This window comes from Ipomoea nil, unplaced genomic scaffold (genome assembly GCF_001879475.1).
Source record: "Ipomoea nil cultivar Tokyo-kokei standard unplaced genomic scaffold, Asagao_1.1 scaffold2480, whole genome shotgun sequence".
Taxonomy (NCBI): domain Eukaryota; kingdom Viridiplantae; phylum Streptophyta; class Magnoliopsida; order Solanales; family Convolvulaceae; genus Ipomoea; species Ipomoea nil.
Genome location: NW_017618908.1, coordinates 2,917,184 through 2,937,957, shown reverse-complemented (window position 1 = coordinate 2,937,957; position 20,774 = coordinate 2,917,184). Strand labels below are relative to the sequence as shown.

The window sequence follows — 20,774 nt, the reverse complement described above, 5'->3', positions numbered from 1 at the left end:
AAATGAAATATAAAATTAGCAAAAAAATAATAATAATTCTACACAAGATTATTTTGTTACAACTAAAAAGATTAGAATGACCAGAAAATTTTATCAGAATAACTTTAACCTTGGAAAAAGTTTGAGTAAAATAATACAGGCAATCCATTCTGGTCCCAGAAAAATACAACAGCAGAATACCTGAGTTTTATTTGAGGAGAGACCTAATCTACAAAAGCAAATCATCACATATGAACCAGTTGTTCTAGCCAAGCAATTAACACACATAATCTTGGACCAAAAGAATAAAGAAAAATAAAATAAAATAAAATGTGCCTGAAGATAATTCAAATCTGTTCTTCGTCTACTCGGCTCTAGATTGACCAGCACGAGAAGAGAGGATGATTCCGACAATAAGGCCATAAAGTGCCAGAGCTTCAGCGAAAATGAGAATGAGAATCATCCCAACAAAGAGCTTGGGCTGTTGTGCATTAGCTCTGTGGAAACAAATGGGAAAAGTAATAAGGAATACTCACCGTGGACAAGGTAGGTGCATCACCCAAAAAGCATACAACAAAGAAATGAACAAAAATCCAGTTAAAATGATAAGCATGGAACTACAACTCATGCAGAGAATGTTCAAAATAATACCATAGGAAGACATTTGACTGCAGTCACATAACCAGAGCCGTAGCACCTGCTACTCAGTTTGTTTTCACAAAGCAGGATCATGATGACACATTATAGGACAAGCATGTTTGATCATATACAAGCGGTGTACATGGATGCACATGTGCATTGCGCTGATGTACATGGGTACACCATGTTGGCATAAAGGTCTAGGGATGGAACATATAAAATCAGTTGTTTCAATGAAAAAGGTGAGTTCTTATACATTTCATCAAGCTAAGCTTGTGATCCTAACAACTAAATCTCAAATTTTCAGGGCCAAATTCAAAAACCAACCAGCAATAATAATACTGAAATTTAAACTGGATTCAAGCTCGGCTTTCTGAAAGTCAGGAAGAGCCTTGCAAAACCAACTAATTTGGGTGTAGTGACTATGCACTAATGCACCCCTGCTCAAATGAAGGTTACAGAAAATTCTTGGCTCATAATGCCAACTGCTATGTCAATATAACACATGTAATCATGCATAAAAATGCTCATCAGGAAGGCAGCAAACAAATTATTGCACCTAAAATTTATACCACCAACCATTTAGCTAGACTACACAACTTGAAAATGCAAGACTCATTCTTTCATGGAAGCAAACAAATCAAGCATAGCCTACACCACAGCTCCACATGCACATATAGCTAGCCTATTCAACTAATCACTATGACAATGTAAAACAAGCAATAACAAATAACATGCGTAATAGTAGAAAAAGCAAAATTAGAGCCCTGGCACTCAATCCTGAATATTACTAGAACAATTGGATTGAATCAATACATAAGAAATCAATTCTCAATTTCTCAGTATCACAATATTCGGTATAGCAGCTGCGAAAAATTGAAAATTGCAAAGACAAGGCAATGGAAAACGAGGATTACCTAACACCGGCGTCCCCCACAATGCCGATTGCCATACCGGCAGAAAGGCCAGCAAGGCCACAAGCAAGACCCGAGGAAAGGTGAGCATAGCCATCAAAGAGATAGTACGATTTGGTCTTGGGGTTGATCCCGGTACTGATGATCACAGCGATAATCAATCCGTAAATACCTAACACACCAGCCATAACCACCGGCACAATCGACTTCATCACCAGCTCCGGCCTCATCACACCCATCGACGCCACACCTACCCCGCTCTTCGCGGTCCCGTAAGCAGCTCCCATACCTAAAAATCCCCAAAAAAAAACCGAAAAAAAAAAAAAAAATCAGAACTCACGATTGATCAATGTAAGAAAACGAACAACAGATCCGAGTGAGTGCGAAGGGAAGAGATCGGCGTACAGGAGAAGACTAGGGCGGCCGCAGCGCCGAGGAAGCCGAAGAACGGCGCCGTTTCATCTCCGCTGAAGGTTGAAGACATCTTCTCAGCTTTTGTCGATCGCGGATTTGATCGGATCTGAAAATCTCTCTTCTATGATTTCCACTTTGCAGAGAGGGCACAGAATGAGAAGTTGAGAGACTTTAATGGATATTATTAGCCGAAGATCAACTACGTGGGCTTGGGCCGGTTTGCCATTATACTAATTTGGGCCTCGAGAGATTATCCCAATAGCTAGTGGGCCTCATACTCCTTTATTTGGACTACTTAAACTCAGCAGTTATACCATGGACCCGGGTCCACCTTGACTCGGGTCCAAAATACACAACTTAAATACTGAATGTTTATAATTTATGACAAATTATATCGTGCACCAGGACGCACAATGCATTGTGTGTCCTGGACAAAGCGACGTCGTTTTGTATCTTTTAATTAACGGTTTTTCTTTTTTTGGAAATTCTGTTTACTGTTTCTGTCGTAAAATTTCCTGTTTCATATGTACATAATTGTATAGTAGAATACACATAAACTCCTAACATAATACACATAATCTAACATAATACATAATAAACATAAACTCTTAAACACAAGTGTTAAAAAAAAAACTGTTACAGGATTGGACAGATAAAACGGTGTCCGTCGCGTCAACTCCCCACAAACTTATAGAAACGTCGTCATTTTGGGCCAGGGCGCATAATGCATTGTGCGCCTTGGTACACAATATAACAATCCATAATTTATATACTGAATTTTCATAATTCGAATTGTGAACATTTAATATGTAAATTTGTAAAGATTCAATATGTAAATTGTGTATTTTTGAATCAGGTTCACCTTACAAAGTAGATTCAGATCCACATAATAATTTGCAACTTAAACTAAGGACAAATTGTTATATCATGGAGAAGGGTCATGGACTTGTTGCAACATCAACCTTATAGTAAACCTACAGATCCATCCACTTTGACAATCCAATTAACTACACACCAAGAGTAGTTGCATCTCCAAAATGTTCTTTTGTAGTACCACCAACATTCATTATTATAACATAGGAGCAATCACAATGATTAAACTTAAATATGAGTATTTTTGTTAGGTGGTCGATTAAGCCAAAAAGGAGAGAAGGGAAAATAAAAGAAAGTAGAAATTGCAAGGTGAGTTGAATTAATATGGAATTATATATGAAATTTTTAAAAAGTAACTATTTATTTTTATTAGCATAGCTTGAATTGAATTAATAAATCTTGCAATGAGTTAATAAAGACTCCACGTAATAACATGTCAATGAATGTATTTTAGGGTTGTGTTCCTAAAATTTTTAAATATCAATAGCATAGCTTGTAAAGGATTCTGAATTCAATTTTAGTACAACGAATATGTCTAATTTTCTCTCAATTTTACTTAATATTTTTACATTTGTGTTGGCCCACCGTCCTGCAACTCCGTGACCGTAAAACCAACAATAGTGATTAGAGTGGTTGGAACAATCCGTCGCTCCAACTATTCACCCTTTGATGATTTGTAGTTTGAGCCAAGCAGAGTACAAACCGTTCTAACCATTTTTTTTTAATTATTACATATGGTATTAGAAATTCACAATAAGACTAATTCGGATTTAACTTGAATTACACCTTGCATAGTTTGGTTCTTAGTCAAAAAGTAATTTGTCCCAGAAACACATAAACTTCAATTCGAAGAATAACAATCCTAGGAAACAATGTTATTAAAATGATATAATAAGTCCCCTTTGGTAAAATAATTAGTCTATCAATCAATTTTGACTTATTTGACTACTCTTAGCTGTTTAACTTGATTAAATAATTAATATGAGTGTTTGATTTAACTTTTTTTTAAGAACTTATTGCTCCAAAATGTTAAAATTCAAAAACTGCTCAAAGTAGTTTTTTCGATCAATTTTTTGAAAAAACCATTTTGTATGTAATCAGCTAACAACTAACAACTAATTTACCAAACACTTTTCTACAATCAGCTAATGTTACCAACTAGTCAAACTCTCTAAATCAATCAGCTAACAGTCATTTATCAAACACATCCCTACCTGAGAGCAAGCAAATCCCACATGTTTTCTTCAATTCAATCAATTGGTCTAGGCAAATATAATACAATACAATTTGACATTTGTACAAGTTGTACAACATAACATAACATATGCCTACACGAAATAAATTCTGCCTCTTTCCTTATTTATTTGTGTAACTTTGACACCAAAATAATGCAGATGACGAAGGCCGGCCGGTTTCATACAATTGATAAGATCAGAACAACCTGAACCCTAAGCATTAGGAGGTTGGGAGTTAATCTAGGCAATAAGAAAAGTATAATAGATATTTTAAATTATTTTTTTTGGTTCAAATTCGACTAAAATGTCAAACTGATGGTGAAGTTATATATTTCTTATGTTATGATTTATATAATAAAGGTTGTAATTACGATTAGATTTTGTTGTTACATATTTTCTATATAGTAGTTAATCAAATCAATCGAATTGTTTTTTTCTCATTGAAATAAGTCTTTGTCATTAATACCAAAAAATAACTAATAACTTTTACATTAATAAGTTAAATAATCGCCTTAGTACCAAAAAATAAATATAAGCTTCAACATTAATTAGTTCTTTAAATCTTCGATTACAAATTTTCTATTAGTAATTTAAATCGTCGCTTTGTGGATTGCTCATATTTTTAAGGAATAAACAATAGTTTAGTTTTTAATACACAAGTAATTTACATCAATATACTATTACACACACACATATAAAGTACGGGAGCGGGGGTGGAGATACCTCCCCCACACCCGACCCCACATTTGTGCAGGCATAAAAAAACTCCATTCGATGTAGGTAGAATTGTCATCCCTATGGTAAGAACATGATAGAACATCTAAACAACTAAGGCAGCCTATGTCCTTAGTAGCCAAAGCGGCATAAACTAACTAGGTTAACTATCACTAATAAAATTTTTGATTAACCTCAAAAACTACTAATACAGTATATACGGCCATATGTGTATCGTACGAGGTTGGGGGTATTTGAGCTCGAGATCCTGCGACAGTGGGTCGAGAGTCTCTGGTCAAATAGTGCTAGTGTGAACTGTGAAGTAGGTGAAAAAGTCTCTCTCCTCAGTAATAAGTGCACTATTTATAGGAGCAAAGGGGGAACAAGACCCTGGCCTCCGACATGAATGACAATATGCATCAGTCCGGGCCGGGGTCGAAGGGATAGCTGACGCGTGGTGCTATATTCCTGACAAGGCAACACCGCATTGAAAGGCAGGGCGCCCGGGACCGAGCTAATATGATTGGGCCCTTCGCATGGCCAGGAAAGGCCGAGGCCAGTTTGGGCAGGCGCTCGCCAGAGCGAAGACGGTCGGAAATCCGAGGAGTTATAGGCAAGATCGATCGGTCCAAGACCTGCAGTGTCTCGAGCTTTGTTACCTGCCATCAAGCTAGCTAAGGTCCAGCACAGCAATATCCCTATCAACTACATACTCTCCCGTGCTAACAAGTAACAATTATCCCCGGTGCTGATTTACCTAGTGTAAACACAAAAACTTATCTTTGATTAATCCGCAGTTCCGCACCCAAAAAATAATCAACATGAAGTCGTTTTCAATTATAAAGATATAGCAAAGGTTTTAAGGAACACATTAAATAGGATTTGACTTTTGATTGCTCCATGGGAGGTTAGAAAACAAAAGAGCACTGTTGATAGTTTCCTATTATTTACTGGCCAGCGGTTGAGACTAGGTTGTCCATAACCCAGGTTAGTAAGTTGCCTCAAGTACTTCAGTTTTGATTAAATTAGAATTTGCCATAGAATTCTAGTACCAAATTAAACGGATCTAATTCTTGTTTTCCACTACACAAATGTCATTATGTTACTTTGGGTTGAGTCTATATATATATCAACTAGATGGACAACTTAAGTTGGCGATATAAATCATGGTAATTCAGTAAATCATGGTAATCCTGATGAGACTCGATCTCGAATCATTGTTCACAAACTTTATCTCTGTGACCAATTGAGCTGTCCATGCGGACAACCTTAAATTGTTTTACCTATTTGTAATTTTTTGTTGATGAGCGTCGACTAAGGTCGTAATGCAGGATTTACTTAATACATTGTGCATGTCTCAAATAGTACTTGTGAGTTTCCCTCGTCACCCAAAAAAAAAAAAAAATGTCATTATATTATCAATTAACCTTAAGTTAATCAGTTTAGTACGATGGGTTTCTTTGAGGTAAAATTTGCGTGTGTATAATCACATTTTCGGTTGAGTTTTCTACCATATTGTCTAAGTAGTGCAAATGGATAATATCCCTAAAAGAGTAAAGAGTGTTAATCATCAATTCTATAATTACAAATTTTATGATTAATGTAACCAATTTTTGTGCTTGAAATGTTTTTGTGGGTAAATTATATTCCTGCATTTTTTTTTTTGAAAACATATTTCTGCATTTTGAATTGGATAATTGTTAAACTCAACGCACTTACACATGTCACTAAGAGGGATTTGTCGATTAAGAGGTTTTCTACTATTCTTCTCGTGTCCTTAGTTTTCTATTGCTTACTTTAATATTTTGATCGGTAGTGTAAGCCAGTCGGCGACCATCCACCAATGATTGCAAAATCAACATCAATGATCGATATAGAGAAAATTTTTTTAAAAAAGTACAATTGTGATATTATGGTGGTAAGATTTACTTTTTAAAATAAAAGAATATTCTAATAAATACAGATCGTTCAAACACCAATAATTTAAGAACAAGATAGGTTGGTTGTGATGTATTGTCAATTCCAATTAACATAAAAATTGATTTTTCTATGAATATGTCAAATTGAACAATGCTAGTCTCAATGAATCAAACCTCTAACAGCCTCCAATTTCCAAAAAAATATAAGTGTAGATGTTTTGTATTAGCATCAGATTTTATCTTATAAGTTGTCACAAAGAAATTGTTCTGATCTCCTCTACTTGACGAGGAAAACACACACACACAAACCATAGTGATGGAGAAAATTAACTCGGAGGCCCGGATTTATAATTCCAAATAGTACATAAAAGATTACAATCAATTGAAATGCAAAGACAAGTAAAATGATCAAAAGGACAATAGAATCATGTTTTTATCTTACTATTGACGGTGCCTCTATTACAATATGAAGTGTTAGAATGAAACAAAAGTGTACATCCAAGACAAAAATTAGCCTACTTATACTAAAAGTCCAATGTCCCACACGATCCAGATGTTTCCCATGTAAAGCGGATGCCTGTAATAGATGTCACTACTGGAAATTCTGAAATTTCCGACCACCTGAAAATGATCTTAAATTAAGTTGATACCAAAAAGTCCAAAAAGTGGTCGGAAATAGCAACAAAGGTTTTTCCGGATACCAAAAGTGGTCGGAACAAAACTTTCAACTTGATTTAAGATCACTTTCAGGTGGTCGGAAATTTCAGAATTTCCAGTAGTGTGTAACGATTATCAGTTAGTTTTGTTTTTCCAATCCCACATGTCAACTCGACCTCAACTTCTCGAGTCAACTTTCTTATGCCAACCCTAAGCTCGGTAACCTTGGTTCGGGTCTTGAGCTTCTTTGTATATATTGTAAAACAAAAAATTAAAATTTTAAATATTAGAAAATAAAATTAAATGTTAGTACGTAAAGTATATGTCAAATTCTAAAACTATATAAAAACGTTTTTAAAGAATTAAATGGAGAAAGGTAGTTGTTAGCTTACAATAATACAATATCAAATTAAATGTCACTATTGAAGTATTGATGATATCCAAATTAAGTACACAATACACATGTCTTGTACGATTCATAATCTATGAATTTTGACTTTAAATCAATAATAGAAATTTCAACAATCATGATAGAGTTATAAAAGGAGAACCCACACCACCAAATCTCTCCAAGAAAACATCATATATTTCATCAAATGGGTCGTCGAAATTTTACTCTTTTGTTTGCTCTGTGGCAGCTCTTTCTAGTGGCGGCGCCGCCGCCGTGGAGCCGGAACATGTTCGCCGCCGCAGCCGGCGGTGGCAGGTGGGAGCTACTGCTGCCCAATATCGGCATTGCCGCCATGCACATGCAGCTTCTTAACAACGACAAGGTTGTCATATTCGACCGGACCGATTTCGGACTGTCCAACATCCCCCTCGGCGGCGGAAGATGCCGGCAGGATCCATACGAGGTTGTCGTCAAAGTTGACTGCACCGCTCACTCCGTCGAGTACGACGTGGCGGAAAACACCGTGCGTCCTCTCATGGTCCAAACCGACGTGTGGTGCTCCTCCGCCGCCGTGATGCCCGACGGGACTTTAATCCAGACCGGCGGGTGGAACGACGGCGACCACGTCGTGAGAGTTTTCAATCCATGCAACGATAAGAAATGCGATTGGGTGGAAATCCCCAACGCGTTGCACCGGTGGCGGTGGTACGCCACCAACCATATCTTGCCGGACGGCCGCCAGATCATCATCGGCGGCCGCGAGGAGTTCAACTACGAGTTTTACCCCAAAACCCCCGGCGGCGATCTTCTCTATAATCTCCCGTTCTTGGCCGAAACTAACGATCCCGGAGCGGAGAATAATCTTTACCCCTATGTTTTCCTCAATGTGGATGGCCATTTGTTTATTTTCGCTAATAATAAAGCGATATTGTACGATTATATTAAGCACGCCGTCGTGAGATTGTACCCCGCCATGCCCGACGGCCAGCCGAGGTCTTATCCGAGTACGGGATCGGCCGTTCTGCTGCCATTGAAGAACTTGCAAGCTCCGGGGATAGTAGCGGAGGTGTTGATCTGCGGCGGCGCGCCAAAAGGGGCGTTTCCGGCGTCGGAGAGAGGCGTTTTCATGGGCGCTTTGAATACCTGCGGCAGGATCCGAATAACCGACCCGAACCCGGTTTGGTTCATGGAAACCATGCCGATGGCTAGACTCATGGGCGATATGGTCACTTTACCCAACGGGAATATTCTCATCATAAACGGCGCGGCTCAGGGATCGGCCGGGTACGGGGACGGTCGGAACCCGGTTCAGACCCCGGTTCTTTACCACACCGATAACCCGGTTGGAACCCGTTTCGAAATACTAAACCCGAGCGGAATCCCAAGAATGTACCACTCAACCGCCATTCTCCTCCGCGATTCCCGGGTTCTGGTCGGCGGCAGCAACCCACACCCAAACTACGTCTTCGGAAACGGCGCTCTTTTTCCGACGGAGTTAAGACTGGAAGCCTTCTCGCCGCCGTATCTGGACGCGGCAACGGCGGGCATACGCCCGCATATTACGCTTCCGGGTTCGCACTCCAAATTCGGGTACGGAAAAGTAATAGAGATCCAATTCACCGCCGCCGGACCCGTGGACGGAAACTTGGTCACGGTAACAATGGTGGCGCCGTCGTTCACTACACATTCATTTTCTCAACACCAAAGGCTGTTGGATCTCGGCGGCGGAGGGACGGTGAAACCCGTCGGAATAAACACATACCATATGACGGCGGTGACACCGGGTTCCGGCAATCTTTCTCCGGCGGGATACTATATGCTTTTCGTGGTTCATAAAGGCATACCAAGTGAAGGTATTTGGATTCAAATGGTTTAATAATAATAATAATTTTTATAAATATTATGGTAAAAGTCCAAGCAAAATAATTCTTAAAGATAAATTGTGAATAGTTTTTAATTTCCTTCTCTTGAAATTAAATTGTGTTCCAATAATCATGATTATATACATATTTCATATATATACGTAGAAGAAGCAAGATGTATAATATATTACTCTAATAATAAAAAGCTTATTAGTTAATTGTCTTGGTGTTCTATCAAATCTTTTTTTTTTTTTTCCTTATTATAATGAGCATTTGTTGCAATGTACCATGTGGATAGATGTTACATTGTTACATATGTCACAAAATTATATGTATAACAAATAAAGAAAGTTATCGAGTGCTTAAAGAAATCATTAGAAAAGTTGATCGTGTTGGATTAATTTGTAATTCGGATGGAATTTGGTTGGTGGGATTTGTTACGATATTCATAATATATGCTCATGCATGGTTGATGACGTTGAAACATGGGGATTTTAAAAGGCCTTTCATTTGCTTTTCTTCTCCTTAAAAGGTTAAATCCTCAACCCCAAAAATTCCACATCCAGATCTAATAGAGCATTTAAAAGTGTTTTCATTAGCTTCTCTTTTCTCTAAAAGTTGAATTCACAATTCCAATGGCCTCACACCCCGATCTAACAGAGCATTTTAAAAGGGCTTTCATTAGCTTCTCTTCTCCCTAAGGGGCCGTTTGGTTCACGGAATGTTAGATTACCTTAGGGAATGTTAGATTGCTGGGAATGTTAGATTACTGGGAATGTTAGATTCATGTGTTTGGTTAAAATTGAGGTATGTAATATAATCATGTTTGGTTTAGGGTTATCTTATATATATATATATATATATATATATATATATATATATATATATATATATATATATATATATATATATATATATATGTAAATATGTTAAGGATATTATACTATATAGAATTAAAATGACAAAATTTATAAATATCCAAGGTTATCTTACATAACCTTAGAAAATGAAGGGAATCACATTCCCTTCAAAATCCTATGTGGAGGGAATGTTTCATTCCCTGGGAATGTTATATTCCCTCCGAGAATATGAACCAAACACAGGAATGTAAGCTCGGGAATGTCACATTCCCTTGGTTATGTAATATAACCTGAACCAAACGCCCCCTAAAGGTTGAATTCCCAACCCCCAGGGCCCCACACTCTGATCTAACAGAACATTTGAGAGGATATAAAACCAATGGCTCAGCAGACAGGTCCAAATGCTGGTGCACGCAAGAAATCTACTCATTTTGGACATAATCATATCCTCACACAACCGCTGCTAAGGTTCGAACCTTGGTCTCTTCTCCCAAATACTGTTTACTGAGCGTTAAGGCCGTGTGGCCTTTCATTAGCTAGCTAGGTTGGGGTCGGAGATGGGTAGGATTTTAGGCAAACTATGGTGTAGTGTGTTTTAAAAATTGTTATTAAATGGTTGAAGACAGAAGGATTTTGAGGTGCCCTTGCTGAATTTGCTTGAAGCATTATGCAAGTGTGAAATAAAACACCTATGAGAGATTAACCTAGCTTGTTCATGTTTTAGAGAAAAGAATCTACAAGTTATATATGGAAGTGATGGTGAGGTTATCCTTTAGTCATGTGAGAGTTTATTTTATAGTAACCAAATCTCCTCCTTTCTGATTGATTAATGGAGAATAGGATAGGTGTTCTGAGGTCAGCCACGATACGTTTCAATGGCAAATAACACCTGTTTCATCTAATTACTTCTGTTTATATGACGTGTTCAGTTTCATTTTATATATATTATAATTTCATTTCGTCACAACTAAATTATCATTTTGTTTCAACTAGCGTTTCATTTAACATTATACACTTAATACGTGAGACACGTTATTCAGTTTCATTTTACACATACTGTGATTTCATTTAAACACAACTAAAGTATTATTTCAATTCAACTACAGTTTCATTTGATAATATATACTCAATATGTGAGATATATTATCCAGTTTTATTTTAGATACATACACTGAAGTTTCATTTTATTTTAATTACATCACAAATACGAGATTTTTGTTAAATATAACTTTAATTTCCTTGTTTCTTAACTTAGAAGAAACGGCGCCGTTTTTATACCATGGTCCATGATAGATTTAATTAACCCGGGGTAGCCCGACTTACTAAACCCAATAATAATAGGACTAGGATAATGCGGTAATAAGGACGATGAATATGTGTCGCGATGATAACTTTTGTATTGATAATTATTGTAGGAGAGTTACAAGGTAAATGTAGTATTAAGACCCCGAAGTAGATGTCCTAACAAGACAAGGGCATGTCCTTTTATACTAGCTAACCTCCCAACCGCCCCCATGAAAATAGGGTAGGCGGTTGGATCACGGTTTGACCGAGTCCCTGGGCGCGCCTGAGGCGTAGGACGGCCCCCACGTGACTATCCTCCTCGTGACCGCCCTAACTGATCGAGGTCGACCTCGACCACAGCTGGGGTCGCCCAAGACCCCTTATGCCGCACTACGACCACCTCGGGTCGGTTTGCCCCGAGCTCTTTTCCAAATATATCCATCACTCCAAAACAATTGTGTTTCAATGGTGATAAGTAGTTAGTTTTCTGTTCTATGCAAGTATATTGATATTCTAGCAAAATTTTATAAGGCTATGAGGCAAATGAGAACTTATTTATTTGTCACTTTCCCCACGGGTAGAAATAGGGGATCTGATCCCTAAAATAGTTAAATCTGCTATCCTAATTAGACTGAACTAATTGATCATCCTAACAGACTATTTAGGCTTTTTATTTGTAAACTGCTAGGCTATTGGTTGGAGTAATATTACCCTAACCGTATAATATGGACAAAAATTTGCATGCACTAACAAGTAACAAGTTGTTTATAAAAGCAACCTATTAGGGATTTTTGTGAAGTTTTTTTTAGATGAACTTAAAAACTGAGGAGATGTTTTTAATTAATGGGGGAGATGATTTTTGCTTAAATTTTTCTCTTGCAAACAAGGCGCCGTCATTTTCTCCACGCGGGCCCACATATTCCGTCCAAAAATCACACATCCTGCAAAGACCCATTTCTTTGTCTCTCCTCTACATAAGCATTGCTATCCTCAAAAACTGAGCAACAAACTCCACTAATGGAGATGCTCTTAAGTTATGTGTATCGACGATGTTAGCTTTCCTCATCCTTGTGGACTAAATTGGTGATCTCGACCCTCCCCAAATTTGTGTATTATTATACTAGCGATATTGAACCATTAAACCTATCTAGATATATATAATCATAACTAAAATTAAATATATAGTTGATTTGAACTAAAAAGCTACTATTAGGCATTCGAAACAAATGGTATATATATATGATCTGTCATTTATGTATCTTTATTTAAAACCTAACTTTTGATCAACCCAACATGCTTTCAAAGAAATGAAACTACAGTACAAGATTCAAGAAGGGAAAATGACACTTTTTCCTCCTAAGTTATATACATATAGCACTTTTCCCCCGTGAATTATTCAAGTGGCTGTTTTCCCCCTGAAATGTTAAATGGACATATTTACCCTTAAAATAAATATTTCATTTATTTTTTTTCTCTAACAAATTATGACCACAAGTTGGTTCAAACCAAACACACACTATATAAATCAAACCGAAATATTCTAATTACAATTTAAAATCGAAACCCGATATTTAGATTTTATTAAAATCGTGAACCGGGACGGCCGGTTCATGGTCCAAACTGAAAAAAATAAAATACATTTATTGTTGAATTTAGACTATTTTAAAATAAAAAATTAAAATTTTTAAAATAAAGACGGTTCAAAATCGCTAACCGGATCTAGAACCGCCGGTTCACGGTTCAGGATCCAGTTTTTTCGATTCATAATTTTAATGAATTGAAATTAAAATATTGGGTTCTGGATCTGAATCATAACCGGAAATTTTTAATTCGATTGCTATAGTGTCTGGTTCAATTCGAATCGAACCGTGGTCATCCCTATGTATACGCAATAATTTATTGAAAAGGAAAAATAAATAAAATGTTTACTTTAAGGGTAGAAATGTCAATAAAATATATTAGGGGGGGAAATCGTCACTTTTAAAATAATTGAGGGGGCTAATATGCTTACATGAATAATTCAAGGGGAAAAAGTGCTATAAGTATATAACTCAGGGGGGAAAAGTGCCATTTTCCCATTCAAGAATTTCCAATATTGGATCCACAATGAATATATATAATATGTATAGAGCCCAATTAAGAAGCTAAGAACAGTGAAAGGATATGAATGCATGGGTGGTCACAACTGATTAATTAGGTGAAAGATGAATGATAAATTTTCATGATTTCATAATATTCTTCAATTTAAGAATATTAATGCATGTGTGGTCACAACTGAGTAATTAGGTGAAGCTAAGAATAGTGAACGGATATGAATGTATGTGTGGTCACAATGATTAATTAGGTAAAAGAGGAATGATAAATTTTCATAATTTCATAATATTCTTCAATTCATATAATCATATTATCTATTTAGCAACAACTTTATCAATAATGTGAAAGTTAAATGGTAAGTAATTAACAATGACATTTTTGTTGGTATACTTAAATAATATTTTAAAATCACCCCCCTTTTTTTACATGTACTAGGAGGTTATAATTTAAAAAAAAAAAAAAAAAAAAAAGAAGATTTTGCAACAACTATTACTGCGAATGAGGTAGGTTTCTACTTTTTTTTGGTATTTAGTCAAAGTAATTTGATGAATTTTAAAAGTAAATATTATAAATTGGTCCACGTTAGTACACTTTTCTCTCGTAATAATAAAAATTTACAATTGGTGGTAAAATCTCAAGTAGGATGAGGTAAGCTAATTTTTTTTAGCTCACCTACTTAGGCAATATGTGTCCTGAACTTTTTTTTTTTTTTTTTTTTTTATGGGCTTGCCTACTTAGGCAATATGTGTCCTGAACTTTTTTTTTTTTTTTTTTAATGGAAAACTGATAAGTGCCAAAGATGTTATTTTTGATAGGGTATTTTGGAGGCATATTGTTCTATAATTAGAGTTCTTTGAGCCTAATACATGCTTAGAATATCTTACTATACTTTGATAAAAGATAGGAGAAATGACTAATTGTGATTGCATTTGTAAGAAATAGCAAAACATTGACAATTGTAGGGCATTCCGGTGACAGTTCGGTAATTGGAGTATATCTTGAGTTAAGAGTGTCCAAATGAGGTAATTCAAGTGGCTATATATGGTTTGACAACTTCAAGGGCTACAACTCTTATGAAGACAAGAAGGGAAAATTCCCAACAGGAAGTCCAACGCATGTTAGCCGTGCGTTGGAGTGAAGCAGAAAGTTCAACGGTCGTCCAACGCGCGTTGGAAGGTGTGTTGGACGGTCACTTTCGCGGAAATTTCAGCCCTTGCCTATTTAAAGGCCTAGTTGCGGGATTACTTCATGACCTATATATCATTTTCCCTCTTTAGAAATAAGATTTTAGAGTTCTTAGATTAGAGTTTTAGTTTAGATTTCCATTTTCCTATCTAGAACACTGATTGTTCTACATTTCTTCAAGGATTGCTAAGCACATTGGATTGAAGATTTGGGTAACATTCCTTCTTTGCTTTGGATTTCATATCTAATTTGTGTTTGTGATTTATTAATGATGATGAGTTGCTAGACTTCTAGGATTTGGATTGGAATTGATTTATGATTGTGTATTCATTTGAATGGATTGAATGATGAGAATTGATGTATGGCTTGATAATGAATGCCTATGTTGTAGAGGTGTGCATATTGATCTCTTTCCATTGAGGGCCCCAATGGAGAGATGAGTGTGAGAGTGGGGAAGTAGCAAGAGATTGCACTTTCCTTAGTCTTGCCCTTGCAATCCCTAATCTATGATCCGAGATGGCTAGGTTTGGGGATGAGATAGTAGACCGCCCATTAAGTGTTTGATAGAATGCCTCATTCGACTTAGGAATTGAGAGTTTAGGTTCTATGCAACCTAATGTTGGTACCCTAGTTCTCCCTTAGGATAATCAAGCCTTGCATAACATTCTTGTCCACTTGAGACCAGTGATGTAAAACTCGGCCGCCTAGCCGCCTAGGCGCCCGCCTAGGCGCTAGGCGGCCACTTACCTTGGAGTTTTGGCCTATAGGCGGCCAAAACTCGGTCGGCCGCCTAGGCGGCCGCTAGGCGGCCTAGGCGGTCAAACTCGGCCGAGTCGGTCAAACTCGGCCGAGTCGGTCAAACTCGGCCGAGTCGGTCAACTCGGCCAACTCGGCCGAGTCGACCGATTTCGTCCGATTTTGACCGTTTTTGACCAATTTTGACCGATTTTGTCTGATTTTGACCGATTTTGACCGATGTCGTCTTTCATTAATTATTGATTTTAATATTATTATGACATTATGACTTATAAATTATCATTATTTCATTTATTTAGATGTGTTATTTGAGTGAACGTTGAAAACAACCTCATTATAATTGTCGAACTACAAGTCTGTCACTATTTTTTTTAATTTTTTTGGTGCCCGCCTAGCCCCGCCTAGAATCCGCCTAGGCGCCGCCTAGACCGCCTAGGCGCTAGGCGCTGCCCAGCCGCCCGACTAGCGCCTAGCGCCTACTGCAACCTTGCAACCAATGAATGCATGATCACGAATCTTTTCCATCCAAATCTCCGTTTTACATTCTTGTTTGTTTCTTTGTTTTCCTTGTTTCCCATGCTTGCACATACATGTTCACCTACTCACCTTGCACCTAGCTTACCTTGTTGACACATTGTGACAACGGGTTGTCTTGCACTTTGCTTGCTCCGATTTGCCGTCCTTGAGTTCGACACTCGGGGGTTCCACAATCTTCGTTTACACTTCCACATTCCATCCCACTAAAACTACTAACATCATAAACACACTGCCTTAGCGACGACTATCTAATCTTTTTAAATCTGGCTCCTCCCGCATCAACTTGAAGAAGCTCATTCATCTCGTCAGGTGGATCTTCCAAAATCTTAGTCTCCCAAGTAACAGTTTGTCCAACATTAGCAAGATAATTCGCATATTTGTTCCCTTCCTTCAGAACGTGAGTGAACACCACACAATCATAGCATTTAACAAGGAATTTACCGTCCATGATATATAGGGGGGGGGGGGGGGGGCAGGGAAAAGGTTTCCCTGCTGAGAACTCTTATTCAACATTTCGACAACAGCTTCAGAATCAAGTTCAATGCAAAGTTTATGAAAGCTCCTTTCTCTCCCGAGCCGTAAGCACTCTCTTTGACCCCACAGTTCGGCAGAGAAACTATCCGTCTTTTCTACATTCACAGTGATTATCCAATTCCTAAGATGATCACGGAACAGACCCATCTTAACACACTACAAAAATTATATATTAATTGACTAATAATATTTGGTCATTAAATTTACCGAGATATCATATCAACAATTACATAAGGTATACCTAATTCGAATTAAAAAGGCTATTAGGCCTTTGAAACAAATTAAATGACGCATATATATATATATATATATATATATATATATATATATATATATATATATATATATATATATATATGATCTGTCAATCATATATCAGTAGATATGAAACCTAACTCCATAATCAAAACCTGCTTTAAAAGGAATAACACCAGCAAATAATTCCATAAAACAGGAAAAAGAAAATCACGTGAATGTATACCAAGATTCAAGAATTTCCAATTTTGGATCCAATGTGCAGTGCAGGTATAGAACCAAAGCAGCTATGAATAGTGAAAGGGGGGTCTGCATGTTTTGTCACAGCTAATGAAATTAAAGATGATACATTTCGATTTCATAATAATCATTAATTGATGATGATTGTATCAATTTTCGCACCATTTTTTAAGTAACGGGACCCACAGCCATTTCCTAAAGTGTGCATCAGGTAAATTTTATAGTAAGTTTTTTTGCGACGAATTCGTTAATTCGAGAGATTGTTAGCAAGAAATTAAACACGTAACCTTTTAATACGAGAATTATATTTTACCCATTGTCCCACTCCACACACATGAGAGTAAAGCCATTAAAACAGGCTTAACCCGTCAAGCTAGCCCGCTTAATGTATATATATTACTAATATTAGTGTGTATATACATAATTTCATGCAGTGTTTGTTTATTTATATTTAAAGACTATATTAATAATTAGTACATTATAGAAATAATTTGTTATTGATGACTTATGGATTAACATATTGTGTATTTGACAATTTATTATGACATATTATTTTGGAAAAATGGTAGTTTTAGCCCATCAATTATACTCATATTGTATATTCGGTCCATGAATTAATACTGTACTATATATACACAAATTTTCCCGTTTAATTATGTGTAAAGTGGCAATTTTAATCCACCAGTAACAAATTATGTTAATATTAATAATGTATTTAAAAATTTTAAATTATTGAGGGATACCATAGTCATCTTTTATTTATATCATTTTGTATTAAATAATTAATTAAATTAAACATTGAAGTTGACTGGCACTTTTTTTTTTTTTTTGGGTCATTGGAATGTAGCTAAAAGTTTAAAATTGTTTTGGTCTATAAATTTACTAAACATTACAAATTTATGTATGTTTTTTTTTTTTTTTATGTCAATAAATTGGGGTGAATCTTCAATTTATAAGCCCTTTCAATTCATATGTCATTTCTATTTTCTTTTAAAAAAGAAGAAGAAAAAATAGTGGATCTACCACAATTGCATTTTTAATTTTTCATTTGCAACAAGACATAACAAAAAACAAAAATATTAGATCATTGATCAATATAAAAATGTTATGAAATAGTTTGCTCACATAAAGAAATGTTAATATGAAAAACTGATATTAATATACATATCATAACTCACATATTAATGTATGTTATTTGAGCATCCATTGTGCTTAAATGCTCTTCAAAAATCTATGTTAGAAACAAAAATATTACAAATAATACATATATTACACTTATATATAAATATGAAACCAAGCATATAAATATCACATTGATTATTTAGAAAGAAAAAATCATTTTCTTACTAGTAAATTGACATTAAACTTTGAAGTTAAAGATAAGTAGATATATATATTTATAAATCTTAGAGAACTAGCAATTCTTCATTACAAATGAAGAGAATCTGTGTATATGAAGATTTAGTTCAGGGAATTTGAGAAAACTCTATGAAATGAGTAATATGTCTTTCAATAATTTGAAAATTTGAAGTACAATATTAATTTTTAGCTACACTCCAATGACGAAAAAATGTGTATCAAATTCAAAAATTAATTAATTATTTAATACAAAATGATATAAATAAAAAAATGACTAAGGTGTCCCTCAATAATTTGGAATTTTGAAATGCATTATTAATATTAAAATAATTTCTTAGTGATTGACTAAAATTGTAATTTCCAGTCTTCTACACATAATTAAAGGGAAAAATTTGTGTAGGGTAATAATTCATGGACCGAACCAACAATATATGTATAATTAATGGACCAAAACTGTCATTTTTCTATTACGAAGTACTTTATTAATTATTATTGTGTTTCAAATTACAAATGCATTGATGTATGTTTAAAGTTTAAACTATCCAAATTATTTTAGTACACACTTATTAACTTTTTATATTAGTTTTTATTAAAATTTTAAAATTTGGCTAGCCCTTGCCTTGATAGTTGTTATACCATGAACTAGGATCCACCTTTTTAAATTGTGTATTTTTATTTTTTTAGTATTGGAATTGTGAACTTTTAGAATATAAATTGTGTTTCTAAGTTTTGAGAATTTGTAAATACAATACAGGGTCATCACAAATTATGACTTTTAAAAGGTAAATTGTGAACATTTAGTATGTGAATTATGTATCATTGGATCCGGGTCCACCGAATAATTTGCCAATCATTATTGAATGGACCATGGTCCACACAATTGTGTGGACCATAAATAAAAAAGCACATTTTTAATATACTAAGGGTACATTATTTTATGTATACTTTCAGTACAAAAATAATGTACATTCAATGCAAAAACAATGTACTTTTAATATATTAAAAATGTACTTGATATTCATGATCCACAAAATAATTTGCCATAATTTGCCCCACCTTGGATCGTGGGCCTAAGACATGGGCCCAGCGAATGGCAAACTTTGTTGGATCCTACCCCGTCAGCTCTAAAAGAGAAGTAAACCGCACTATGAAGGTCTTATGTAACAGGGTATGAATCGAATTCGTAACATTATGATTCCACTCACTTACCAACTCTCTTCATGTGTAAATGTAAATCACACATAACAAATAAATTACAATAGAAATACTCAAATACCTTGTGCGACCGGATTAATCAAAATGATGTTAACACAAATTAAATTTGTTATCTACTAATAACTCCACCTATCTAATCACTCCTTTCGGACTACAATACACCATGTTTTTTTTTTTTTTTTTTCTAGTGATAAATTCCCAACCCCAAGGACTTCCACACCCCGGTCTGATAGAGTATTTGAAAGAATGTAAATTATGGTGATTCAATAACTCAGCAGACAAAGTCAAATACCAATGCACACAAAAAATCTATTAACTTCAAACATAATCTGTATATTGTCGCATTCGAATCTTGATTTCTTCTTCAAAATACTGTTTACTGAACAGGTAAACTAAACATGTGCGGGCACACCGTGTTTTTTCTTTACTGCTCGAGTGGTTTACATCAATTTACCACATCATATCCAACCAGGCAACCATAAAAGCAGTTCACCGCAATCGTAACAACTCATCGTCTTCGGTGATCCACTTCTTCAAACAATAATAATAATTGCACAACGTCGTCGTACTATGTCGTCTTAATTTCATTTTTAATTCAAAGAGATAGAGAGAGGGAGAGAAAAAAAAAATAAATGCTATTTATTGTCCTTAAAAGAATAGTATTCCGTAATTTTAGTTTTTAAAATATTAGCATTTGCAAATTAAAATGTACGTCTTGATTATTCTCTGGATTGGAAAATTTGTGATATGACTTCTTCGATTTATAAATAAAAAATAAATAATAAATAAATAAAGTTCAATACTGCTACTCGAATATATACTTTCTATGAGAATATGAAATATATGCGTTATGACTTT

At 35.5% G+C, this 20,774-nt stretch overlaps 2 protein-coding genes across 2 annotated transcripts; one reads left to right on the top strand and one right to left on the bottom strand.

The window, feature by feature from the left end:
• Positions 1-77: 77 nt before the first annotated feature.
• LOC109153319 (V-type proton ATPase 16 kDa proteolipid subunit) lies at positions 78-2,101 on the bottom strand. Its single transcript, XM_019301213.1, has 3 exons — positions 1,938-2,101; positions 1,536-1,821; positions 78-476 (listed from the first exon to the last, which is right to left on the bottom strand). The coding sequence occupies exons 1-3, from the start codon at positions 2,014-2,016 to the stop codon at positions 344-346; spliced, it is 498 nt and encodes a 165-aa protein (XP_019156758.1). The 5' UTR covers positions 2,017-2,101; the 3' UTR covers positions 78-343.
• Positions 2,102-7,933: 5,832 nt separating this feature from the next.
• Positions 7,934-9,820, top strand: LOC109152857 (aldehyde oxidase GLOX-like). The gene has a single exon (XM_019300526.1). It carries the CDS (start codon positions 7,941-7,943, stop codon positions 9,609-9,611), a length of 1,671 nt encoding a protein of 556 aa, XP_019156071.1. The 5' UTR covers positions 7,934-7,940; the 3' UTR covers positions 9,612-9,820.
• Positions 9,821-20,774: the final 10,954 nt, after the last annotated feature.

Bases quoted from the DNA above. Each gene is read 5' to 3' on its own strand.
- LOC109153319 (XM_019301213.1), bottom strand. From the start codon at position 2,016: ATGTCTTCAACCTTCAGCGGAGATGAAACGGCGCCGTTCTTCGGCTTC. The intron at 1,822-1,937 runs GTACGCCGATCT...GGGGATTTTTAG, and splicing joins GGCCGCCCTAGTCTTCTCCT to GTATGGGAGCTGCTTACGGG. The intron at 477-1,535 runs GTAATCCTCGTT...TTGTTTCCACAG, and splicing joins GTGGGGGACGCCGGTGTTAG to AGCTAATGCACAACAGCCCA.
- LOC109152857 (XM_019300526.1), top strand. From the start codon at position 7,941: ATGGGTCGTCGAAATTTTACTCTTTTGTTTGCTCTGTGGCAGCTCTTT.